The sequence below is a fragment of the Eriocheir sinensis genome, chromosome 3, assembly GCF_024679095.1.
Source record: "Eriocheir sinensis breed Jianghai 21 chromosome 3, ASM2467909v1, whole genome shotgun sequence".
NCBI lineage: Eukaryota > Metazoa > Arthropoda > Malacostraca > Decapoda > Varunidae > Eriocheir > Eriocheir sinensis.
The window spans coordinates 22,536,922-22,564,302 of NC_066511.1; the positions used below are offsets into that span (position 1 = coordinate 22,536,922).

General features: G+C 46.5%; 1 protein-coding gene and 1 long non-coding RNA gene across 17 annotated transcripts in view; both read right to left on the reverse strand.

Moving 5' to 3' along the window:
* LOC127006664 (aryl hydrocarbon receptor nuclear translocator homolog) overlaps window positions 1–27,381 on the reverse strand; it is a 136,473-nt gene that overhangs the window by 58,643 nt on the left and 50,449 nt on the right. For 12 of the 16 annotated variants that reach the window (XM_050876854.1, XM_050876928.1, XM_050876845.1 and 9 more), the window contains exon 2: window positions 18,588–19,183. The exons of the other annotated variants lie outside the window; for them this stretch is intronic. In XM_050876854.1, the coding sequence (XP_050732811.1) occupies window positions 18,588–18,787 (200 nt within the window). In that variant the 5' untranslated portion in view covers window positions 18,788–19,183. The remainder of the gene's footprint in view (window positions 1–18,587; window positions 19,184–27,381) is intronic. 16 annotated transcript variants of the gene reach the window in all.
* On the reverse strand, window positions 21,547–25,225 carry LOC127006724 (uncharacterized). Its single transcript, XR_007759715.1, has 2 exons — window positions 25,099–25,225; window positions 21,547–25,017 (listed from the first exon to the last, which is right to left on the reverse strand). It is a non-coding gene; the product is annotated as an uncharacterized LOC127006724 (long non-coding RNA).

Below are 27,381 nucleotides of genomic sequence, written 5' to 3' on the forward strand. Positions count from 1 at the left end.
GGTATGTTACTGAGGCGTTGACGTTATACACTATGAACACTTTAATCATCAATATGTCTCAAATCTTAACATACATTAACACCTTTCTTCTTTTCCGTGAGCTAATAATAGTCACAGGCCCATGCACTGGTCCACCTTCGTCCACCTTCCCGCTCTTGGGCCTGCCAGGTGACGGGACGCCCTTTCCCGCGCATACCTGACACCTGGCCCTGAACGTGAGGCTGTACAGGGGGACCAGATTAACCTGGACGATGCCGGAATATGGGCGCCGCTCAGCCTTTACGCCTCGCCCTTAAGACGTCTCATCCCACAACTTTCACCACGAAAAAAAGTCAAATAAACAAGATTAAACTGAAATATCACCTTAAAATATCAGAGTTCCGTCTTTTTTAATGTATGGCTTGAACATTTACCACCTGCCACCACCACCATAAAATAAACGAATGATTTTTAAAGGAATATACCCGTATATCATCAGTGTTCCAGGACTTTTTTCTGTGCGTTTCTTGCTAATTTGTGACCTGCTACAGTGGTCCCAAGGCCTGGAGTGGGCGAGAACGAGGGTGCTCAGAGGGTAAGTTTTTGTAGCTGTGCGATGAATGAATGAATGATGCGCTGCTTGGGTTGAACCGCTGAGTGGCCCGCCGCCGCCCGCCGCTCTTGTTGCGGTCACGTAGAGCGGAACTGTAGTATGGCGGGGCTCGGGCGGGCACTTGTAACTCAGAGGTCTGTGTGTAATACCTCGAGGTTTGGAAAGTTTCGTTTAGTCGGTGCAACATCTGTGGTCATATGCCGGAGAGAGACAGAAGGGGAAGGAATTATAGGAGAAGGGAACAGACCCCAGGAGAAGGGACACAACCCCCGATTAATACTTGGTACCCATTCACTGCTGGGTGGACAGGGGCGTAGGGTATCGGAAAAGCCGCCCAAATTTTTCCACTCCGCCCGGGAATCGAACCCGGGCTCTCTTGGTTGTGAGCCGAGTGTGCTAACCACTGCACCACGAAGCCCCCGTAATACCTCGAGGCTCCTCCAGCCCCGTGAAGGTGCGGGTTTCTTGCACAGCCGAGCAAGGCAGCGCCACCAAACACCAACGAAAAAACAAGCGCTTGGAGTCAGCCCGCGCTCCTTAACCCGGATTACCATTCACCAACGACGTGTCCCAGTTACCTTAAAGCGAAGTGCACCCCGCCTCACACCCAGGTCTTAACAGCTGCGATAATGGAGAAGGTGAATGACGGGGAGGCGAGTTGAGGCGGTGAGGTGAAGACAGCTGAGGCGGCGGGAGGAGAAATGAGAAGAGACGAAGAAACAGAGCAGGAGATAAGAAGGAAAGAGAGAAGAGAAACAAAGAGAGAGAGCCGGGGAGAGGAGAAATTAGGGCTCAAGGACATCATGCACGGGGGTATAACAGCGCCATAGAACAGGAACGTCTGGCCAACTCCATAACAAGCGCCATGTTGTTACCAAGCCCGCGCTGAATTCAAGCTTTTATTATGCTCCTGGCGACACCTACGGCACACACACACACACACACACACAAAAAAAAAAAAAAAAAAAAAAAAAAATATTGTATCAGCATTAATTATAATTCCACGAGGCTCTTTTGGTAGCAACATGGCGTTAGTGATCAAGTTGGGCAAACTCTCCTTGGCTCTGAGGTATAGAAGGCGGCGACGCAATACCCTTCACCATTAGGTCTTAATCGAGATGGACTTGAAGGAGCTGAAGGATAAGGATTACACTTAAGACTCCCCCCATTCTGCGCTGCTCCTGCCTGCCCTCATACACAATCACTAATGCAACTCTCCATCCCTCCCTCCCTCCCCCTCCTTCTGAGCCCCAATCAACACACCATAACACACTTTTTTCCCCTGCTTGTAACGCGTTGTCTGCTCGGCCCTAAAGCACGATCTAGAGATACCCACTCGTGGCGTCTTTTGTGATACGATCGTGACGAGCGTGGAAGGGTGTGGCAGAGGCTACTGGTGTTGAGGAGGGGCGCAAGAAGTGAAGCTGCGAGTTGCCAAGTGCTCCTGATGTTGTTGCAAGGTTTTCTTCTTCGCGGGAATGAATGGCGAGGTTACACACACACGGTTCTATGCTGTGAGTGCGTGTGGAGAGAGTGAGGGGCGTGGGTGATGCAAGAGGGATGACAAGTGTGAGTGCTTGAGATGAAAGGCAAAGGACGAAGGTGGAACAGAACTGAGCGATAAGACGAAGGGAGGGAGGGTGGAGTATTAGCGCAGTGTTGTAAAAATAAGTTAGGTGTAAAAAATGAAGGCTAGAGAGAGATACATGTAACGGAAACCACGGCCAGCATCCTTACCTATAAATGTACTTGGACCGCTGTGCCTAAACGAGACTGACGGGATAGCTAAACATTTGAATAGATGGAGATAAATAGACGGTGGACGCATGGAAAGAGAGTTAGAAGTATAGAATAGATGGAGGGAAAAGAGATAAATAGGCGGCCGATTGTACAGAGTGAGAAAGATAGAATGGATGAATGGATAGATAAGAGATAAATAGGCGGGCGGATGTTAAGAGTGTGAGAAAGATAGAATGGATGAAAAATAGATGAGATAAATAGACGGGCGGATGTAAAGAGTGTGAGAAAGATAGAATGGATGAAAAATAGATGAGATAAATAGACGGGCGGATGTGAAGAGTGTGAGAAAGATAGAATGGATGAAAAATAGATGAGATAAATAGGCGGGCGGATGTTAAGAGTGTGAGAAGGATAGAATGGATGAATGGATAGATAAGAGATAAATAGGGGGCGGATGTAAAGACAGATAGATAAACAAAGACAAATATACCCCCCCCCCCCCTGCCCAAGAGAGAGCTACAGGTGTGCAAGCAGGTATAAACCAAGGCCCGGCACGACCAACAAAGAGCAGAGGCGTGAGTCGTGGCCAGCCAGCGAGCCAGGAGCCCCACCAGGAGGCGTGTGTCCACTTGTTTCCTGCCTCGCCCACCGCCGGGATGTGTGTCAAGGCGAACAACTAAATGCACTCCACGGAAGCAGGTCACCCGGCCCACCCATCACCCACCCACCCACCCACCGCCCATCGTGCTTTGGAAGGGTGTGGCTCACGAAAGGCTGTGTCTGCGCCCCTCACCCCTGCCCTAGCCCAGCCTGACCCACTCCAATCAAAATAAGATGAAGAGCGCAAAGGTATACAGCAGAAAACAGAAACCTCTATTTTTTTTTTTCCAATAAGTTTTTGTCTTTTATTGTTTTTTCAAAAAAAAAAAAAAAAAAAGAACAATATACAACTTTTCCTTTACAATAAACCGGAGCTTCAGAAAATACGAGAAAACTAAAGAACAATGTAAACAAATGCTTCTACTCTTTTTTCCTTCTCAAAACTACTATAAACCGAAGCTTCATTCTTTGCTTCTGCCATCACTCACAATAATAAGAAAAACATGTCTAGAATAGCAAACATTACATTTTTTACGTGTCTTCCCTTTTCCCTCGAGTCTGCCGGACATCAATTGGGTTGATATTAGAAGACACTTTCGCTTCTCACATCAACTATATCTAAAGGTCAAAGAGTGGGTAAGTCGGGTTCTAATGAGTGTTTCCTTAGGTTCACGATACAGAAGAAGGGTCAAACTACCACCAGGGTCATAAAACTACTACTGGAAATCCCCACAACTCCTACGAAAGCCTTGTCAAATATGTGTTCTTGGACGGGGAAATGTCTTATAATACGACCCAAAACCTTTCCGTGTTAAGAACGCCCCCACAACGAGACTGATCATTCTGCCTAACACCAAAACAATTTCCTGCTGCATAATCAGACTAACATGAACTCAAATAAGGACTGGCTTTTCACCTTTTCATTATAGCGAGGTCTGTTGATTGCATGTGAGGTGGTGACTAAGGTGTACCTGATGGACTGAGTGGCCTTCCCGCCGTGTATGTGAGACTTAAGACGTGGTCCCTGAATACATAAATTGCCATGAAGTTACTTGACGCACTAGTGGACTGTGGCATTCAAAATCACCCTACCATTTCATAATTTGGCCCGTCGCTGCTACACGGTAAAGCCACAAATTTGGCCCATCGCTGCTACTGGGTTAAAGACTTGTCATTATTGTTAATTGTGCCAACCAAAACATCGCCGCTATGTTTATCCCTATACTCAACAGTCCCCAATTCACTCTGAGTAAACACACGCAAATAAAAATTGTCACTATCATCTTCATTAAGGATAAACAAACACAAGTGAATAGTACTTTATCATGACTGTCTATTTCCATCCATCCATTCTTTCTTCCATCCTCCCATCTATCCATCCATCATCCACCGCCTCTCCTTCTTTCTATCCCTTAATTAAGTCATCCATTCATCCACCTAGCCTTCCTTCCTTCCTTCATTCTTTGTCGCTAACCTCTAAATCAACTACTCGCCTTCCTTTCTTCCTTCTACTATTTTCTTTCTTCTTTCATTCCTTCTTTTTCTTTCCTCGTTGGCTTGTTTTCTTTCTTCATATATATTTTCTTCTACACATCCATTCCTCCCTTCCTCCCTCGGGCAAATCTGGGCACCTGAGAAATCCGTCACAGGTAGTCTGGCGGCCTAACATCATTAGCAGGAGGCGGCTGAGGATTTATGGGCCATTTTTGGGGGCACGAACGCGCACCACCTAGTCCTCTTCCTAATGCTGTTGTTGTTGTTGTTGTTGTTGTTGTTGTTGTTGTTGTTGTTGTTGCTTTTGCTGTTGTTGTTGTTGTTGTTGTTGATACTTCTACTCCACGGCATCGCCCTTCTCTACTCTCTACCTCCACTTTGCAAGGAGAAAAGTCGTTTGTTACATTGAAAACGTCGGAATCTACAAAGCAAACGAATGTAGCGACAGAAACAATTGATTTTTTTTTTCTACAACGGACATATTTATATTTATTTTTTTCTCAAATGAACTATATTTTTTTTTTCTACTGCAGAAGAATTATGCCGCTTGAGACATTTATGGTAAGGTTAAGAGTATTTTCAAACCAAATACAGATGGTGTCCTTTATTCAGGATTACTCTAGAAGAAAAATTACTTCAAAATATCTGACTTGCGACAGTGGAGGAAAAGGAGGAGGAGGAGGAGGAGGAGGAGGAGGAATGTATAGCTGTTCAAAAGACTGGCGAAGAGAGAGAGAGAGAGAGAGAGAGAGAGAGAGAGACTACTATGAACATGATCAAACTAGTCAATTTCTCCTGTCCTGCCTCTAAAGCTAATTACTATCACGCAATCTCTCTCTCTCTCTCTCTCTCTCTCTCTCTCTCTCTCTCGACAGGTAGTCACGAGAACAACCAAATATGGAGGTGGTGCACATTATCACCCTAAACTCCAACCCACACACACCCCTTCCATGTACATACACACACACACACACACACACACACACACAAAGGGTCAGCAGCACCACCACCTTCCTTCCTTCCTCTCTCTCTCTCTCTCTCTCTCTCTCTCTCTCTCTCTCTCTCTCTCTCTCTTCTCTCTCTTCTCTCTCTTCTCTCTCTTCTCTCTCTCTCTCTCCGCGGGGTACAAGAGCGCCATCTATACTCGTACACTCCAACTTCACCTTCATAAAATAACAAACAAACAACACACGAGGGATTCCTAACGCCTTAACTTCGCGGTAACTCCAAACCCCAGTTGTAACCTCCACGCATGAGAGAATAAGCCTCCAAGTTATTTATTGTTCTGTTCTTCGTAAACTCCTAACCCCATGCACCCAACCTCACCCCCCACAGCAAAGAAGAAAAAAGGAAAGAAAAAAAAACAGGTTTCCCGCTTCACTTCAATAGATTGTTTGTCTTCAGCATCTAACCGGTTCGTAGTACACATATCCACTTCGATACCGCGCGATTTCCCAATTAAGAAAGAGAGTTCAGGTTTGGGTTTAGGTTTACTACGGTTCGTGTTCGGTGTCGTCGGCTGTACGGTAAAATCAAAGGGTTCGGCGCTGGCTTTGAGGATCCAGATAGACAGAGCTTGCCAGTTAGTGTCATGTGTGGCTATGTTGAAAGGTGTCGTGGGGAGATAGGATAAGGGGAGAAAGAGACGGAGGGAGGGAGGGGGCGGCTAATGGTGTGGGTCTAAGAGGGGGAGAGAGCAGATGATTAAAGGGTAAGAGAAATAAGGAAGGAGATAGCTATAGGGCTGGAGTTGTAGAGAGGGAAGTAAGGAGGTGAAAGGGAGGAGAATGGTCAGCTAAGGGTGTGAGAAGGGGAGGAAGAGGGAAGACGAGAGAAGGCCAAGCTAAGGGGGAGGGGCAAGTTAATGGTGTGGGCATGGGAGCAAGGGAAATGGCAAGCTAAGGATGTGCTAGCTTGACGGTCTAGGAAGTGCCACCCTGCCCTGCCCTGTCCCTTCCTCCCCCTCTCGTATAAACACCAGTAACCAGGCCGCCTAGAAAGTTAAGAGGTGGTGGTGGTGGTGGTGGTGCAGCTCTCCCACGCCTCGTATGTGTGGGTGAGTGACCGTCCCGCCACCTCATCAGCACATCAATGCCACAACAAGGACGTAAATTAAGTCGAGACTCTTAAAACATTTTCCGGAATTAATTCTTTTTATCCTTTATTACTTATTTCCCCTTGTGGTATGTGGAGGAAGAGAACCAGGGGCTAATCTATTATATAATTACACGAAAATGAGGGCCGGATGGAAGGGCCTAAGGAAGAGAAGGTAATTATCCTTCTTCAGTGTTTGTGGGTGAAAACTTTCTTCCTACTTAATTGCTGAAACTGCGGTGTTGTCTATTTAGTGATAAGCCAAGCACTCTAAATGGGGTTTGTGTATATTTAAAGGGGGTGAAGGGGCAGCCTGGCACTCTAAATGGGCTGTGCATACATGTAAGGGATTAGTAAGGCACGCTAGATGGGTTGTGTATGCCTGTATGGGGGTCAGCTTGGCATTCTAGATAGGCTGTGAGTACAAGTGTTTGGGGGCAGTTTGGCACTCGAGATGAGCTATGTATGTTTGTATGGGGTTAGCAAGGCACTCTAGATGAGCTATGTATGTTTGTATGGGGTTAGCAAGGCACTCTAGATAATCAGTGTGAACAAGTATTAGGGCCAGCTTGGCACTCTAGATGGGCTGTGAGTACAAGTGTGTGGGGGCAACTTGGCACTCTAGATGAGCTATGAATGTTTGTATGGGGTTAGCAAGGCACTCTAGATAATCAGTGTGAACAAGTATTAGGGTCAGCTTGGCACACTAGATGGGCTGTATATTCTTGTATGGGATGCTGTACACATGTATGGGGGTAGTCTTGGGTCCGTGTGTGTCTCTGGGTCACAGGACGGGGGACTTTCGTCATGGGTCTACCTGGCCGCCCCGTTAGTCGACACACCTGCTCTGCATACCCATCACCTCGCCACCCGCGGACATACAAGGAGCCCCACCTGCCCACTCATGCCTTAATAACAGTCCCTGCCAGGTGTAGTGATCACTGCGGGGCGTGTTGGAGGCGAGCCCAGAACGCGGGCGGCACAGGGAAAGCGGAGGGTGAGGCGGTAGTGGTAGCTGTAGAAGCAACAGCAGAAGCAGAAGCAGCAGGCTAGTGGAGGGCGACAGGCCATTTGTCCTCATGCTCCGGCTAATTTGATAATGGCCAGAAGCTTCCACGCTACCATTACAACTTCCCGACATTTACCGCCACAACCTCACCCATGCTCTTTGGTGCTCCTGCGACTCGGTTCCTGACACAGATACTGATTTGCCTCTCGGAAGCTTAAAAGTACTTGCGGCTGCAGCGTCTACCAGCGTAATAGTCTGCCATTAGTGTTCATTTACAACGGCAAGCAAGGAACTAAACAAAGGTTACGACACTGACTAATTGCAGGAGGGACTGAGGGAGCGGCTGACGGGCTGACAAAGGGTGTGAACTGGAGGGCACGGAGAACAAGGCTTTCTTGAGCTCGAGGCGTGGGAAGTGTCATCACTGTGTCAACGAGGAAGCTAGGAAGAGAGAGAGAAAGAAAGAAAGAAAGAAAGAAAGAAAGAAAGAAAGAAAGAAAGAAGGAAAGGAAGGAAGGAAAAAAAGGAAGGAAAGAAGGAACGAAGCTAAGATGGAATGGTAGGAAACACAGAAGGGTAAAAAAAAAAGGCGAAATGGAAAGAGGAAAGGCCAAAAGAAAAGATAAAAAGGAAAACGGAAGGAAGGAAAAACTGAAGAAGGAAGAAAAAAAAGAAGAGGGAGGGAAGAAAAAAAATAGGAGAATAGCGAGAAAGGAAAAGGAAAGAAAGGAAAAAATAGAATAACGAGAAAAGAGAAGAAAGGAAAAAAATAGAATAGCGAGAAAAGGGAAGGAATGAAAGGAGAAGGGAGGGAGGTGAGGGAAAAACGGAAGAAATATATGAAGGAAGAAATGAAGCCGAAGGAAGTGACCTCTCGAGTCCTTAATACAGACGCAAGGTGGAAGACTCATCCAACTAGACAACTAAACCGCATAATCAGGAAGGCGCGGGTGTCGGTGGCGTGCGTGGAGGAGGAAGAGGATGGGGGCAACCCGTGACTAGCCCAGGGAATGAATGCCACGGACCCCCCTAACCCCCCCGCCCCCCCTTACCCCGATAACAAAGGCTCCAAATTACACCAGCCCACAAACCCTTCACCTCAAACACTCCTCCAATTAGGTATCAAAGTCAAAAGCCGGCGTGTGGTTCAGGAGGAAAATTAAAACATAAATAACCTGGAGTGCAAGCAAGCAGGCAGGCGGTCAGGCATTCACGTGTACCAGAGGGATTTGTCTGCATGGCTTCATTCTCGCTTCCTTCCAGTAAGTAACCAACCTCACCACACACACACACACACACACACACACACACACACACACACACACACACACACACACAAGCCAAGCCAACGCCCTCGTAGATTCCGTGGCGGTTCTCAGCTTAACGAGGCAAGAGCAGGCGAGTTAGAGCCTATAACTGGCGGCGCAGACACACTGTAATCCACCTCGGTCATTCCTTGCACAGTTTACGTAAGGCCTTGCAAGTACGCTCCAATTTATCGTTATGACCACCTAATTGGAAGGGAGCTGGCGAAAACTGTCCGCTGTCATAAAATACAACCGCTGCTGTGCCAAGGGTCTCCTCCTCCTCCCACGCACGCACCGCCACGCCGCCACCACCACCGGACCACCAGGAGCAGGGGCGCGGCTGGAAATCATAACGTTGAGACCAAGATTATGGCGAATCATGCGCTAATCAGGCTTAACAAGGCGAAAATAGGGCGGGTGTCTTCTTAACTGCCAGCGGTGGCGAAGGCTAATCCCTCGTATTATGTAAATGATTATTCAGCGAGTTACCAAGCTGCTTACATGATGCCGGAGAAGGGTGGGGAGAGGGAGGAGGGGTGGGCTGGGGTGGGGTGTGGCGGGGAGTGCAACAGCTTGGTCTCACAGCCACGCCCTCCCCGCGATGGCCAACGCTGCTTCAGTTCCGGACTAATGAGACGACTCTTGGGAACCCCACTACCACTCCCGACACACACGCACACACACACACACACGGCAGAGAGGAAATATCTAGTAAGTGCGTTACAAGGACGTGCTGGCATATGACTAATTGTCATTTTGGATTGGATGTCACCGAATATACGGGCTTGGCGAGATGGATTAAAAGGAAATAACCAGGACACGGAATGTGTTTTTGTCCTACGGTGACTTAATAAAGACCGATTATAAAGATGAGAAGACGAGGAGGAGGAATAGGGATGTTGAAGTAATATATCACAATGAATAGGGTGATAAGAGTAAGGTGAAATATTAACCAAGAAAATAGTAGAATGACATCAGTGTTTCGGCTCGATATGAACCAATACCAGGTATTTTAGTGAGTAAACAAAGTTATTTTACCATATAACAGCAACTTCGTAAATAAAAGATGCACGCTATGCTTAGATTCTGAAGATATTTCGGTTATAATCCGTCATCTCGTTGATACTGCAGCGTGTGTGTGTGGAGGAAAATAATTTCGCAGGAAACATTTGTACTTTATTGCACAAAGTCTAACCATAAAAGGGTGGGCGGCTACCTGATGACTGACACGTTTTCACCCACCCACAAATATATCCTTAACCCAAGAGTTTACGCAAGTACCTTTGTTTTAAACAATTGCTTTATTCATGTATTTGTAAATACGTCACTTCCGTGCGTCTACGTCGTGAATCCGTATTTCAAGGCCCCTGCTGTGCAACTTTATTTGTATTCATTCATGCATATCAACTTGAGTTTTAAGCGCTTTTTTATGGAGACTTTACGAGCGGGGCGGGGCGGGCCTTTTTTTTCTGCCGCCGGGGGCCTGCAACGCGGGGGTGGCGGCAGCAGGGCCACAGCAAACCAAGTCCCGGAGGCGTGACACAAAAACAACTAACAGTGAGGCGAAGACTTAAGAGTGCAATTATGTGCCAATTTACAACACTACAAGTTTGTGCAGCTGTGTTGAACAAAGAAAGGTGCGGCGACCAATGATACAGTGAACACACGAGACATGCACACCAGTACAGCCGCGTGTGTGTGCAGGGGCCGCCGGAGGGACCACACCTCGGATCGATCCTCCTCTGCACGCTAACCGCTGGCCACATCTCGCCGGGACCCCGAATCCATCATGCTGACGCCGGCCGTAAAGGGGCTGAGGGCTCTCCCGGGCAGGGCCGCCGTCGTGGGGGTCGCTGGCCGGCACACGGTAGTCCCAACCCCTCCGAGTGGCGGCACAGCGACCCCCCGCACGACTCGGGGCTTTAGAAGTGGTCTCCCTACGCTCATCATTATCGCATCAGTATCCTCTCAATAAATATAGGGGCAAAAACATACAGGGCAATACGATCATTTATTGTGGAGCTAAATTCGAGCCCCGGTGAGCATCAATATTACAAGAGTATACTCACACTCCATGGTTATAATAAACACAACGACAGGGAACTAACACACGCCTCATTGAGAAGTCTACACCCTCTTCCACCGTGCTACCTGGCTGCCCTCACCCCGCCCCCCACAGCCGCCCCCCGCGCCGCACCACAACAATTAGCCCCAAGCGTGGCGGGAGGGGCGGCGGGGCGAACACACGCACTGCTCCACAATCTGACACGTGAATCCTGCGGTCACGGAGATCGCAACGAACGGCTGTCAGAGCGTTGCTTAGCACTCCAAAGGCTTATTGACGTTAAATTCATGCCGCCGACAGACACCAAGGAAACGCAAGTGGGGTAAGGAATCCAACGCCAAGAGGAAGGAACTAACAAGGAAAAAAGAAACATAGGAAGACTGATGGGGTGAGAGAAATTAAGGATACGAGTAAATGAGCAACGGGCAAACAAGAACTTAGGAGCAGGATGTAAGAATGTAGCGACGTAGACAAGGAAAACATCGAGGGAATTAAAAGGGAAGAATAAGGAAGTAACGAGGAAAAAGAAAACAGGGGCGGGGTAATGACTGCCCTGGGGGAACTCTGTGATAAATAAAACGAGGAAAATAGATGTGAGACGGAACCAGGAAGAGAGCAAAATAATATATGGAAATTTAAGGAAATCGACGCCCACAGAAACCGGATAAAAAGAAGAAGAAACGAGAGAATGGAAGGGGAGTCAAAGAGGATAATAATGGGAGGAAGAAGGAGAGGGGGAAGATAGGGGATTAGAAGACAGGAAGGAAAGAGGAGTTATGAAAATCCAGGTAATAAAGAAAAGTAGAGGAGAGTGAAAGTCCTGTTATTTGAGGGACAGACAGAAGGGAGGGGAATGGAAGAGGGATGAAGAAGCTTATATAAAAAAAAGAACAGTAAAAAGAAAACTGGGGAAAGCGACGAGCATGGGACTTAATATCATTTTCCACCCGATAAAAACAAGAGAGGAAGAGGATGATAGCAGAGGAAAACAAACAAACCAAGGAATATCTAAGTAATAAGGAAAAGATGTAACAGAAAGGACGCCCACAAAGTTATATCCTATTCCTTGAAGTAGAGAAAGAGGGAAGGAGAGAAGAAATGGAAGAGGAAATCAAGGAAAAGAATAAAGGAAAATGTGGATAAAAAACGATACAACAGAAAGAACGACCAGTTAGCTAAATTATATGCCTTGAGGAAGAGAAAGAAGGAAGGGAAGAAGAAAACTAATGAAAGATAAAGACAAAAAGAGGAAAATCAATCAAAATTTGTGTAATGCGAAAGAGATGAGACAAAAGGTACCCCACAAAGCTAAATCCAATTCATTAGAGTTAAGAAAGAAAGAAGGGAAAAATAAAATAAATAAAAGACAGACAAAAAGAGGGAAATAATAGATAAAATTTTGGGTAACACGAAAGATATGAGAAAAGGGACGTCCACGAAGCTAAATCCGCTGCCTTGATGGACACTGAAAGAAGGGATGTTCAGAAGGATGACGTGTGGAGGGATCAAGGAAGAGGAGGAGCTATAGGAAAATCGTGATAATGAAAGTGTATAAAAAAAAATGACTATGAAGATGGGAGATGGGAGAGGAAGGAGGAAGAAAAGGGATATGTAGACGGATTACGGAAGAGGAGTTAAGAGAGTATGATTGATAGAGAACAGCAACAAAGAAAAATAACAGATGAAGAACAGTTAACACGGGAGTAGAAAGGGAGATAGAGAAGAAGTTAGAAAAGAAAATAGAGTAGAGCGAACGAAGAAGGGCTAACAAGGAAGGACATAGATAGAAAGTAGAAAGGTAGACAAGAAAATATAATAAAATGAACGAAGAAGAGCCAGCAAGGAGACAATGACATAGAGTAAAGTAGAAAAGGAAATAAGAGTAGAAAGAACAGAAGAAAGGAAAACTGGTAGAAGAAAATAAGGGAAGAAAAAAAAAAATCTGAGTAACAAAAAAGTAGAAGAAAAAATAGAAGGACGAGCTAAAATCCAATTATTCGAAGGGCAAACGAGGGAAGAGGAAAAGAAGAGATGAAGAGAGGATTAAGGAAGAAGAGGAGCTGGGAAAGGAGAGAAAGAGGAGTCTGGGTAATAACGAACAGAAGAGTGACAGGCAGAGGAAGGAAAGGATGGGAAGAAAATTAAGGAGGAAGAGGAGTTGGGAAAGGAGAAAAAGAATAGTCTGGGTAATAAAAAACAGGAGAGTAACAGGAAGAGGAAGGAAAGAGGAAAGGAAGAGATGGGAAGAGAAGAGGATTAAGAAGGGAGAGGAGCCGGAGAAAGAAAGAAAGAGGAGTCTGAGTAATAAAAAAACCAGGAGAGCAACAGGAAGAGGAAGGAAAGAGGAAAGGAAGAGATGATTAAGGAGAAAGGAGCCGGAGAAAGAAAGAAAGAGGAGTCTGAGTAATAAAAAAAATAGGAGAGCAACAGGAAGAGGAAGGAAAGAGGAAAGGAAGAGATGATTAAGGAGAGAAAGGAGCTGGAAAAAGAAAGAAAGAAAGAAAGAGAGCCTGGGTAATAAAGAAGAGGAGAGTGACAGGTGGAGGAAAGGGAGGGAAGGGAGAAAGGGAAAGGTGGAGACAGGTAGTCGTTCTGTCTTGCACGCGATGATTGACAGACTGACAGACAGACAGACGCCCTACTCTACCTGCTGCAATCGATTCCTCCTCCTCCTCCTCCTCCTCCTCCTATTTTAATCTTCCTTCCTTTACCTTTTTTTTCTCTTCATCCTTTTATCAAGCTTGTTTCCACTTTCTACACTTTCTTCGATTCATATCAGTCGTTATTATTGCTCTTCCTCCTCCTCCTATTTTTTTTTCCTCCTCCTTCCTTCTTTCATTTTTCCATCTTGTTCATAAATTTGTCTCCTTTAATTGGTTTATTCTTTTCTGTTCCTTCCTTCCTTCCTTCCGTCTTCTTTAACTTTTTCTTCTTTTCCTATTTTTCTTCTCCCTCCTTCTCCTCCTCTACCTCTTCCTCCTGCTCCTCCTCCCTGGCACTCACACGTCAGCGGGTTCAACATTAACTACTCATTACCGTGTTTCACCTGCTCACCTGAGGGGCCGAAGCACCCTAGTTGTGTTCGAGCACCTGCCGCCACACCGCCTTAGTCCGCCAGGTGTGTGTGTGTGTGTGTGTGTGTGTGTGAGGGGGGGATGGTCAATTGGTCATGCAGGTGGTTTGTACAGCAATATTAGTGTGTGTGTGTGTCTTTTAACGACTCTACATACCTACATGAAAGAATAATAGAGCTCTCTCTCTCTCTCTCTCTCTCTCTCTCTCTCTCTCTCTCTCTCTCTCTCTCTCTCTCTCTCTCTCTCTCTCTCTCTCTCTCTCTCTCTCTCTCGTCCTTCTAATTTTTCCTTCACTTCTTTTTTGTTACTGAGATTTTCTTTTCTTTCTTTTCTTCCTTTATTTTATTCTCTCTCTCTCTCTCTCTCTCTCTCTCTCTCTCTCTCTCTCTCTCTCTCTCTCTCTCTCTCTCTCTCTCTCTCTCTCTCTCTCTCTCTCTCTCTTTTTCTTTCAATATTGTCGTGATGGCGTTGAAAGGTTAAGTTGGTCGTCCGTCTGGTGACTGTTGACACTTTCTTTCCGGTTTCCACCTTATTTTTTTACTGTTATTTTTTTTATCAGTAAACCCATAACGCCAGCAGGCTTTCTTGATGAGCACTGATGGCCGGCCCCACGCGGATTTACTTATCATATTCATTTACATTTATCTATTCATTTTATACCACCGTTGCCAGATTGTCGTACTCAGACCATATTTACCGGTTTCTGACACCTAACTATTGCCAAGAAACATCAGGAATTAACTATTTTAACGATAATTATAAGTGAATCTCCTAATTGGGGTCCACGAGAAAGTTTTTGGGTCGGAAGTCGGTAAATATAAGAGGCTGAGTAAGAGAACCTGGCAACTTTGTTTTATACTCTATTGTTCTTTTATTCATCATTTTCTTAGGCGCTCTTACTACATCCTCCTCCTTGGCTCAGGCTGCCGCCCCACACACACACACCGGTTCTCCCCATGACGGAAGAAGGTCGCTAACAAAAGGGATGATTGACAGACATCTGGAGTAATGTTGCCTATTTTTGGTTGCTCGGCGCCGGCTGGGAATGGTCAACTGGCTCATGAGGGACTCCTTGGATCAGTAACCCCTCTGAGCGCTGATCACGGACGGCGCCCCTGCTGAGGTATGAGGTTCAGTTGACCATCCAGCAACACCCAAGACTCACAAAACATGCCACAAAAGACTACCGAGTGATGCCCTGACGGAGAGAAGAACGACCCCCAGACCTGATCTTCGAGTATTTTTTCGTCCAGAGGCAAGCACAAGCCAGGCTGCCGGAGAAAGAAAGTTGGTGTTTCCTTCCATGCATGGGAGAGGATCGCTTGTAAGAGGCGAGACGGAGCAAGGGAGAAGAGGAGCACGCTGAGTGACCAACCACAGCCAGCCAGCCAGCCAGCCAGCCAGCGAGCAGGTGTGTCGATGACCTGGGAAGGACGATGGGGGCACAGGAGGAGGAGGAGGAGGAGGAAGGAGGAGGAAGGAGGGAGGAGAGGGGAAGAGGTTGCGGCAACTCTGATCAACACGCAAGAACAGAATTAGAAGGAAAAGAAAACAAAAGTCTTGAAAAGTGTTACGTATATACCAACAATTACAAAGACTCTTCCACAGTCCTCCTTCCTTCCTTCTGCTTTTCTCGCCTCCCTTTACTCATCTTCCATTTAACTCTCCTTCCCTCCTCCTTAGCCTTCCTTAACCTCCCATCCCTCCCTGGAAACGTGCTACACACCAAGGAAGTGAAATATCTTACATCATCTCAACCATCTTCATCCCCTCTTTGCTTCTCTCTCTCACATCCTTCATTTTCATTCGTTAGTATTTCTCTACCTATCCAATCTTCCATTCCACTTTTATCTCTCCGTTTCTTCCCACACTCCCCTTTCTTCATCCCCTCTTTGTTTCTCTCATTCATATCCTTCATTTCCTATCTTTAGCTTTTCTCTACCTATCCAATCTTCCATTCCACTTTTATCTCTCCGCTTCTTCCCACACACCCCTTTCTTCATTCCCTCTTTGTTCCCTTTCATCACATCTCTCCTTCCTTTTCTTCCCTTTCTTAGTCTTTCTCCTTACTATTTTATCTCCTTTTCTTAATCTTCTCTCCCTCTTCTTTCCTTCATTCTATCTGCTTCCCTCCATATTTCTCTTCCTTTCTTGGCCTTCCTCAATCTATCTAACCTTCTATCCTACTCTTTATCTCTCCCCTTTCTTACCCTTCCCTCTTTCTTTGCTTCCCTCCCCATTTTTCTTCCTTTCTTGACATTTCTCCATGTATCTAACCTTCCATCCTACTCTTTATCTCTCCCTTTCTTAACCTTCCTCCCTCTTTCCCTCCTTCCCTCACCTTCCAATGGGCTGCTTAACCTTTGTTGTCCTGGACTCGGCCGAGCAGCAGCGCGTGAAGACACACACACACACCGGCCCTCCACTCACTCCCGGCCCCACACTCTGCTAACTACGGCACACACTCCCTACGCCAGAACAAACACTCCCCCAGAGACTCACTGTAGCAAACCATGTAATAACTCCCCACCTACTCCCCTACCTACCCCACTACTCCCTTCTTCCCCCCACAAGACTATCTCACACATACTCCACTCCCTACGCCAGAACAAACACTCCCGCAGACTCCCTGTAGCAACAACGTGATAACTCCCCCATGCGCCTACTCCTCCACCGACCGCCTACTCCCTTACCGCTATTCACAGTCCCTTCTTCTGTCCGTCAAACTACCTCACACACACTCCACTCCCGCAGAGGCTCAGAGTAGCAGTCTTGTAAAAACTCCCCGCATACACCACCGCTCCTACTCCAGTACTCCTTCCTCTCTCTGCCGAACGTCCTACCGTCCATCTACTGCCCCTAAATAGAAGTGTATATAGCATGGCGTCTTTCCTCTTACGAAATGACGTTCTTATCTTGTCGCCGTGTGCTAGCGCTGGTGATTTCTATACAAGGAAATTAGAGCAGGCAAAATAATCCAATCGCCAAAATCACATGTCTTACTGAGAATTCATTACTAGAAAGATTAAATGAGGGGGGTATCAAGACACCTCTTCATATGGAATTGGACCTCTCTTCTGGCAACTCAGTTCTATTTATTTTATTTTTTTTCTCTTGAGCTGATTCCTTTACTGTAGAAAAAGGGCTGGGTCATTTACTTCAGAAAAAAAAATCAAGACCATCATTGTATACAACGAAGAAAGCTAGCATTTCCTTTTCGACTGGCGTGTCCACAATATATGACCTTTCCTTACATTCACACTAAATCATGACTCAAATTATGAAGTTTCCCTCTGGAAGTTCTATTTTGTCGTCTTACAACACTATTTCAATATTGTATTTCATAATAACAAATATCCCCTTCTGAGCACTATGCAACGGCCTCTTGCAGACTCCTTACGTTCTTATGTTCTTATAAAATGTTCTCTTTAGTTGATGTCAAGGCTAGAGTTGGTTTAAATTTTTTCGGCGTATAAAAAAGGCTGATCAGGTTCCACTAATATTACTATAAGGAACCTTTTGTGTGTAATTATGATCATCAAATGTTTCAAATTTCTGTAGCGCGAGGATTAGAAGAAACATGTAGCCCCGCACCGGGAAGGAAGGAAGGAGAGACTCAGTTACTCGCCACGGCCGGCCGCCCCCAAGCAAACAGCCTATCACTTCCTTGATTGACCACTAAACAAGTCCGCTTCATCCCTGAGCACCAAATAACACATGTCCCGCTGAACAAACACCCGCTGATCGGTGGAGCACGCACACCCATACTTGTACAAAACAGCGAGTCGCCGCGGACGGGAAGGCAAACACTGGTGGTCACTCACTGGTCAGGGGGCCGCGGGTGGAGGATCAACACCGGGGCTGTCTATCTGTTATAACATTCCTCCTCCCTCAGTTCGTCCCTCGCCATTATAAACCAGTGTCGGAGCTCGGTAAGTCTAGTTTTAAGTGGTTCTGCTGGCTGTGAGCGACTTAACGCGATGGTTGGGAGGCCGGGCGATGTGTGTAGAGCGCCAAGATGTCATAAAGAGAACAAATAGGCGAGAATACCAATGAGCGACGAGGTGCCACTCACTGAAAGATAAAACTCCACGAGGCTCATTAATAAAACAATACTGCCATGCTTCCCTGCCCCCCCTGCTGCTACCGGTTGACTACCACTTCCTCTTAATAGGCCGTAAAAAGCCGGTGCTCCACCCTCGCTGTGGGCGGAGTGCTCCCGCTGCGCCATGCCGGTGTCAGGAGGAAGCGGCGGGAGGGATGGCGCGGCGTTATCCTCCTGTCTCCTCCCCCATGCACCTCCCCCGCCAGCTATGGTCCCCGAGGTGTCTGCAAGCTGGTCACATCGCTTGTTTTGAATGACATGACTGGACACGATTCGTTACGGCTACAGGTGTGCGGTGTAAGGTAGCACCAACCCTGTCTGCCTGCCTGCACATCACCGACAGCTCCCTGACACACCACCACAACACAGAAGGCAACGAACTCAACAAAGGTGTTGTTCTTCTATGATGTGAGCCAAGACCTATATACTCAAAACTCAGCCACTTTTCGTTGTGAGGATGATATCAACAAACTGCTCCTCCCTGCCTCCTCGTTGAAATACACTTACCTCCGCTTAACCGTGGTGGGGGGCAGGGTGGTGGTCATGGTGTGGGCGGCGGCGGCTGCTGCTGCTGCTGGTATGGGCGTGGGCGTAGCCAGCACCTGGTGATGGGCCGCTGGTGCTGTCATGCTGCCCCCGGACAGCCCGCCCACCCCAGACCCCACGCCCATGTACGCCCCAGAGTAGGCCCCGGCGTAGGCATACATGTCTGTGGCTGTGCGGCCGCGGCCCCGCTAAGTGACGGCCATACTACCAGACAGCAGCAGCAGCAGCAGCGTGACGGAGGCGGCGGCGGCGACGGTGGTGGAGGTGGCAGGACGGTCACGCACTCCCTTGACACTCACCGTACCCGCCTCACACACCACCAGTCTCTCCAGCACCACACAATCTCGGTTATTTCCTTCTTTTCTTTTCTTCTTGTCTACGATGGCAGCGAATATATAAATTTCCAATCTTTAAATCACAAGCACAACACACTTTCAGCAGGTGTTTAACGGTTTCATGTTTCAGCAGAGCACTTGAGAATGATTCTACACACACTCACTGCGCCATCCTCGTGCAAGTCACGTCAACTGAGTGACATCACTGAAATGTCACAGATCCTATCACAAGATAAGAGATTAATTGGCTGCCTTGGAGGTGAACTTTATGCACACAAAACATGATAAAAAATGCGATATGGCTTGATCACCATTCGTGAAGACAGTAGAGCACAAAACAAAAATTAAGTCGCTGGAAATGTATCGCCCGACAATTTCATCTTCGGCCAACGTCTCGCTGAACAAGACGTGGGAAAATTGTTGCAGAGGGAATGACTGAGCAGGCTGGACATGATCATAAATATATACCACTATACTTGCTACAGTCAAGAGCACCAGTGGCCTTCAGAATCAGTATCCCACCCCGAGCACCGCCTCCTCCGCATGCCTCACACACACACACACACACACACACACACACCAGGGACACTCCACCCAACATAAAACGACACCGCTCACTCGACGCACTCGCTTGATTCCCACCGGCATGTCCATCCGCGGCGAAGCTTTAGAATGCTCAATGGTCGACTCGGATGAAAGCATTGATAGTTTGGCCCCAAGACACTACTACTACTACTACTACTACTACTACTACTACTACTACTTGCTACTGCTTCTGCTTGATGGGTCCCGCGATCAATGAATGAATGAGGGAGGACGAAGTTAAGGTCGGTACACTTTCGCTTCTCACATCAGTATTTCTAAAGGTCAAAAGAGGGGATCAATCGGGTTCTAATGAGTGTTTCTTTAGGTTCACGGTACAGAAGAAGGGCCAGACTACCACCAGGGTCATAAAACTACTCCTGGAAATGCCCACAACTCCTACGAAAGCCTTGTCAAATATGAGTACTTGGGCGACGGAGTGTTTAGTAATATGGCCCTAAGAGATAGTTTTTTTGTTGTTGTTGTTTGCTCTCTCTCTCTCTCTCTCTCTCTCTCTCTCTCTCTCTCTCTCTCTCTCTCTCTCTCTCTCTCTCTCTCTCTCTCTCTCGCCCGTCATCAAAGAGACCGCCCGCCACCTGGGATTCCGTGGATCGAGACAACTATTTACATGTTCCGCACACGTTATTAAGGCGAAGGTTTACGCAGCTTGTTCACTCTTCTTGCTACACGCTATGCCGGGATTGTTGTTAGTTACTACTGTTGGTGAGGTTTGTGTTTTATACGTGTTTGATGTTTGTGTATATGTGGCTTGTTCACTCTTCTTCCTCCACGCTATGCCGGACTTGTTGGTACTGGTGATGTTCGTGTTTGCCGCTTAGAACATCCTCCACCTCTCTCTCTTTCTCCTCTCTCTCACTTCCTTATCAATATATATACATACGCATAAATAAACACACACACACATACACACACACAGCCTTTATGTACACCTCCTCCCTAGCTCCTCACCTCCCCAGTCAGACAATACAAAGCACAACCAGTCACCCATACATCCAGCTATCCATTTCTCCCTCCCTCCCTCTCCCTCTCTCTCTCTTCCACCAGAACGAACTTATTCACTCCCAATCGTTTTGTTTACTCCAGTGATGTCGCGTGTGTGGAATGCCCGGTGGGTGAGCATGGCTGATGAAGTGTGTGTGTGTGTGTGTGTGTGTGTGTGTGTGTGTGTGTGTGTGTGTGTGTGTGTGTGTGTGTGTAAAATAGAAAAAAAAACGCCCTTCGATGTCTACAAACTCTGAAAAAAAAAACTCCCTCCCTATCTGGTGCTTTCAATTTTGTAGTGGGGGAAAGGGACACACACACACACACACACACACACACACACACACACACACACACACACATCTGTATCTCTCTCCCTTCATCTCCATTTCCTCTGTATTCAGGCATATGACCACAGATGTTGCGCCGACGAAACGAAACTTTCCAACTTTTTCCTCTGTATTCAATCCGTCCGAGCCGAGAAAACTTTCCAAACCAACACACACAAAACAAAATAATAAATAAATAAATAAAAATAATAATAAAAATGAATTACCAGACTAGCGTACAATTTAACATACAAAAGGGCAACACAACAACGGACATACCTAGCAGAGTACACACGAAGCCTATCATTCTTTCCTCTCCTCCCTCATTCTCCTCTCTCTCTCTCTCTCTCCCTCCCTAGCCACCTGCCGCCGCCGCCCTCCCTCCCTCTCCTCCCCTCCTCCTAGCTCCCTGCAGTGTCAGTCTTCCCGTATGTAATCTGAGCATGTACACGCGATAGGGAGGAGGAAATACACCTGGCAACCTAAGACATGCTTCCCCGACCCACCCACCCAACCAACCAACCCTCAAGACGTCAATTACGAGAGAGAGAGAGAGAGAGAGAGAGAGAGAGAGAGAGAGAGAGAGAGAGAGAGAGAGAGAGAGAGAGAGAGAGAGAGAGAGACACAACCAGTCATTCCTGGAGACAGCTAATAACTCCAAAGATATGACCGAGGAAGATAAAACAAAATATAAGGAAGTATTAATAGTATTCCAGGAAGATGGCGAGGGCAAGGCGAGGTGAGCTGAGCCTAGTGAGCCGAGTCGTCCTCCGCCAGGTGGGTGAGCGCAATTAACCAGCGCTAATCGCCCGCTGTTTGTCGGCTATGCAGCGTGCGGCGCCGCGCCACACAACCCTTAATAAACTCCACCATAAAGTGTGGCCGCAGTAACGACGCGCCTCTCGCCGGATAACAGGCCGCCGGGGTTTACGGCTGCCCATTACCTCTTTGATGCGCACCTAATGGGCGTCCCGCGGGGCAGGTTTGGGCACTCCTCCCTCGTGGGAACGGCCTCACCCAGGGCGGCGGCAACACACTGCGCCGCCCATAATGGAGTCCACGGGAAATCAACGGCAACATGACAGTGAGAATATGAGTAGGATGAGAGGAGCGGCGGGAGGGCTGGAGCCGCGTCACTCCCAGAAGGCGGAAACTCATGGGGCGACGACACATGATCCTACGGCATTTATTTAATCTGCTTCGCTCTTCCGACCAAGCTATCTATCGGGGGTTGTGTCCCGTCTCCTGGGATCTGTTACCTTCTATAATTCCTTCCCCTTGTCTCTTTCCGGCATATGACCACAGATGTTGCGCCGACTAAAAAAACTTTCCAACTTTTTCGCTCTTCCGACTAAGCTAAACAGATGTACAATTAGGGGTCATATTCGACTATTAAAGAAAATATAACACTTGATCCCGTTATTCCTTCAGTCTCTCCTCCGAACCAAGCCGAGCCGAGCCGAGGCACAGTTACAGGTCACGCCCCATCAGAGGAAAAGAAATTGCACGCCTCATCCCGTGCATGTAATCAAAGTAATAGCTAAGAGAGGAGAAAAAATCACTTGCGCTGTGTCCCCCGGCGAGTGGCATCACCAGACGTTTTTCCCCGCGCCGGGCCGAGCAAAGGTTACACCCGCGGCCCGATCATCCCGGCAATCACTGGCTATACCCTCGAGTGGACCAGCCGAGAAAACTGACCGCCAAGAGCTCCTGCGAGAACGTCTTGTTTTTGCCTGTGGACCCCGACCGGCGGCAGAATACACGTACCCAGCGCGGGGGTCGGGGCAGGAGCAAGGGTCAGGAGAGGGGGTGAGGTGATCGGGGCAGGTCTTTGGATGGGGCTAGGGGCAAGGTATAGGGTCCGGGTATAGGAGGGGTGGGGTGATGGGTCGGGTCCTTGCACCTCCACGCAGATTCACGGTCGCTGTTTCACCGTTTCAACCATTCATTTAATATTCGAAGACTCCACACGATTCCCACGACCCCGCCATCGCCGCCGCTAAACTATGCAGCCCCACCCCCCCACCACACTGCTTTCTGCTTTAACGAGAATGAGTGCATAATTACCTCCAACCGCCCCCCCTCTAACCCCCGCTCCTGCATATGTGTGTGTGTGTGTGTGTGTGTGTGTGTGTGTGTGTGTGTGTGTGTGTGTCGTTATGTCAGACGCTCCACTTACGGTCACCACCAAACCACATGGCCAATGGAGGGTGGACGGCAGGCACACAGATGGGCGCACACACACATACACACACACACAATATACTATACACCACAACACGACAATGAAAGCCACACACACACACACACACCGTCATCAGCTAGACCACAACCGCCCACCCTCTCTATCAAAAGTTCTCTACCCTAATCTTATCACAGTCTTTCAGGAGGTGGTCGACAGTCCTAAACTAACTACGTATGAGTATATTTATCCCGTCAATACCAAATACGTGCGTCAGATACCGAGGGGGGTGGGGGTGGGGGGGGGGAGGACTGTGTGGGGGATGGGGATGGGGGGGAGGGGGTAGATGTGCATGGCTGACGGCTCATTAGGTGGCCGATAATCTTCTGGAGGCCAACTACGTGTGTGTGTTTTCCTCGTCAGTAGCAAAGAGTTAGTTCCCGAGGGGGTTATGAAGGTAGGGGAGGAGGGGGGAGGGGGGAGGAGGTGCATGACAGACAGCTCAATACCAAACACACACACACACACACACACACACACACACCAAGCTCTACTTCCCCGTCGCGTGTCCTCTCCCTCTCCCTGCCGATCACTGGATATCGAATGACGGATCAGTAACGAAATAATAATGTCAATGGTCCTCCGCTGGGGATGACGGATTACATTATTACGAAAATCATGTGTTTCCGGTCTTTGTTGGATTGACGGATCACGATACACGAAATCCATATACGTACTCGTCGCTGGTCTTCCTCTGTAATGGATAACTAATACGAATACTACGAGCTCATAAATGTAATACTTCTGGTCTCAGGTAAGGTTGAGTTGGGAGCATACGCTATAGCTGCGCGTGGCGGAGGTGCTCGTCTCTGCTCCGTTCGCCCTTTGAGCCTCGGATGGGAGAGACTCGAGCAAATCGTTGTCTCTCGTGGATGAATTGTTTGTTGGTGTTGTTTCAAGCACGCACATCACCCAGGCAATACAATGGGCCAGTTAGAGGGACAAATAAACGCTCATTTGATCTCGTGGTGTCGGTATTGTTCTCTATAACCCACTGCTTCGTCTCAGTTACTTCGATGGATCAGACTTAAGACGCTCTGGAGTTTACTGAGATTCAACAACAACTGCTACTACTGCCACTGCTACTACTACTACTACTACTACTACTACTACTACCACTACTACTACTACTACTACTACTACTACTACTACTACTACTACTGAATGCGAATAATAATAATACTAAAATCTAAATTCTAAACCAACACTCCACGGACAAGGTGCCAGCAATCAAGCAGCTGAGGTAACCAGACCTGTCCACCAGCCACATGCAGCAGCGGAAATGGCAGCAGAATAACGAGAAAAACACCGCCCGTGACAGCCGCTCGTTAGGTCATGACAACGGCAGACGGCAAGGCTCGTGAACAAACAAATGAAGACGCACACCGCGACGACTGGCTGCCTCGCTCGCTGACTGAATAAAAAAAGATAATAAAATATGAATTACACATGAATAAACACAGCAAAAATATTATTTTCCCTTATTTCTACCTGACTGACCAACTCTTCCTTGATACGCTATTCCGGGTTTACTACAGCATATTCCTCTTCTATCTAACGTTTTAAAATTCGCGGTCACTGAATAAAAAGGAACTATAAAAACTATAACACTTTTTCCACTGTCAATCAATCCTCAGCTGTCTACCTTGATATATATACCAACCATTTCGGATTTCTCTCCCATATCAAATACATACATCGACCCCTCTTTCGGCCACCTCCTTGGATTCTTTTTAGGAGCAGCGAGTAGCGGGCTTTTTTTTATTATTGTTTCCTTTTTTGTGCCCTTGAGCTGTCTCCTTTGTTGTAAAAATAAAAAAAATCTATCCAAACGTTATCTGGTTCACCGATCATCGATTTTCTTGATTTCTAGCCCGACTAACCAACCCTTCCCTGTCTACCTTGATACAGCGCCATTTCGGATTGCCTCTATCATAATATATACATCTATCCAAATGAGTTACCAACCCTTCCCTGTCTACCTTGATACAGCGCCATTTCGGATTGCCTCTATCATAATATATACATCTATCCAAACGCTATCAGCTCCCTGGCGCTAAAAACATGGAAGGAACCAATAAGAAACAACTAACTATTTTCTTCATTTCTAGCCTCACTAACCAACCATTCACTGTCTACATTGATACAGCAACCATTTCGGATTGTCTTTATCATATACATCTATCCAAACGCTATCAGCTCATTGGCACTAAATACATGGAAGGAACCAATAAGAAACTAACTATTTTCTACATTTCCAGCATGAGTTACCAACCCTTCATTGTCTACCTTGATACAGCGCCATTTCGGATTGCCTCTATCATAATATATACATCTATCCAAACGCTATCAGCTCCCTGGCACTAAATACATGGAAGCGACCAATAAGAAACAACTAACTATTTTCTACATTTCCAGCATGAGTTACCAACCCTTCACTGTCTACCTTGATACAGCGCCATTTCGGATTGCCTCTATCATAATATATACATCTATCCAAACGCTATCAGCTCCCTGGCACTAAATACATGGAAGCGACCAATAAGAAACAACTAACTCTTTTCTTCATTTCCAGCCCGACTAACCAACCATTCACTGTCTACATTGATACAGCAACCATTTCGGATTGTCTTTATCATATACATCTATCCAAACGCTATCAGCTCCCTGGCGCTAAAAACATGGAAGGAACCAATAAGAAACAACTAACTATTTTCTTCATTTCTAGCCTCACTAACCAACCCTCCACTGTCCACCTTCATACACTAACTGCTTCGGCTTGCCTACACTATACCCATGCACCCATCTGACCGCTCTCTAGTTCGCTGGCTCTGATTAGAAAGCAAGACCCATAAAAAGTTGGCAAGATTTTATCCACTACTTTTAGTCTGCCTTTTCTCTTTTATAGAACGCAACTATTTCGGTATTTTTAGGAGCATATACATCCACCTAACTTGTCTCTTATCTCGCTGGGTCAGAATAATAAGCAAAATTCACGTACCACAAAATTTCCACCTCGCTTTTTATCTCTCTAAGCAAGCCAATACTGTTTTTATATTAAGTGGCTCTTTCGAGGATGCTTCAATAAATACATCACAAGTAGAATATGATAAGTCAATACATATTTTCGTTAACAATCTAGCCAACCAAGCTTTCACTGTCTATCTTTCTACAGTAACATTCGGGTTTCATATAAATACATCATAAAAAGTTAAACCAATCCTACTTTCCGAGCTTTCCAATTTGACGAAGCAGATCTACTATACATATATATTTTCATACATATTTTCATTTACAATCTAACCAATCAAGCTTTCACTGTCTATCTTTCTACAGTAACTTTCGAATCTCGTATACATCAGAAAAAGCTAATCCAATTCTACTTTCCAAGCTTTCCAATTTGACGAAGCAAATCTACTTTACATATATATTTTCATACATATTTTCATTAATAATCTAACCAACCAAACTTTCAATATCTTTCTACAGTAACTTTCGGGTCTCCTATACATCAGAGAAAGCTAATCCAATCCTACTTTCCAAGCTTTCCAATTTGACTAAGCAAATCTACTATACATATATATTTTCATACATATTTTCATTAATAATCTAACCAACCAAACTTTCAATATCTTTCTACAGTAACTTTCAGCTCACGTACATATCAGAAAAAGCTAATCCAATCCTACTTTCCAAGCTTTCTAATTCGACTAAGCAGATCTACTATTGCATGTGTCCTAAAGCATCACACCCTACAATATATACTTTGCCGATACTATTTCCTCCCCCATTTATAATCTGACTAACTAATCGATTACTGCTTCGACTTTTTTTTCTGCAGTAGCCCAATCATATAATACATTTAGTACTATTATCCCCAATTACCATCATTATCCTCAATCAAATGGGGTCGCTGTTGTGGATGAGCCTCTTCCACTGTGGCCTTTTTTTTGTGTGTGTACTTTTGGTCAATGATTTTTTTTTCTTTTCTCTCAAGTCTTCCTCCACACAATCCATCAATCTCTTTCTCGGTCTTCTTTTCTTCCTTCTCCCCTGAACTTCCATCCTCATTACTCGTCTTCCTACACAGTCATAACCAAAAAGATGTAGCTCTGTATCCCCACGTTAATAATTGTGGTCTTTTTTTTTTGTACTTTTGGTCATTGATTTTTTTCTTTTCTCTCAAGTCTTCTTATCTCCACACAATCCATCAATCTCTTTCTCGGTCTTCTTTTCTTCCTTCTCCCCTGAACTTCCATCCTCAT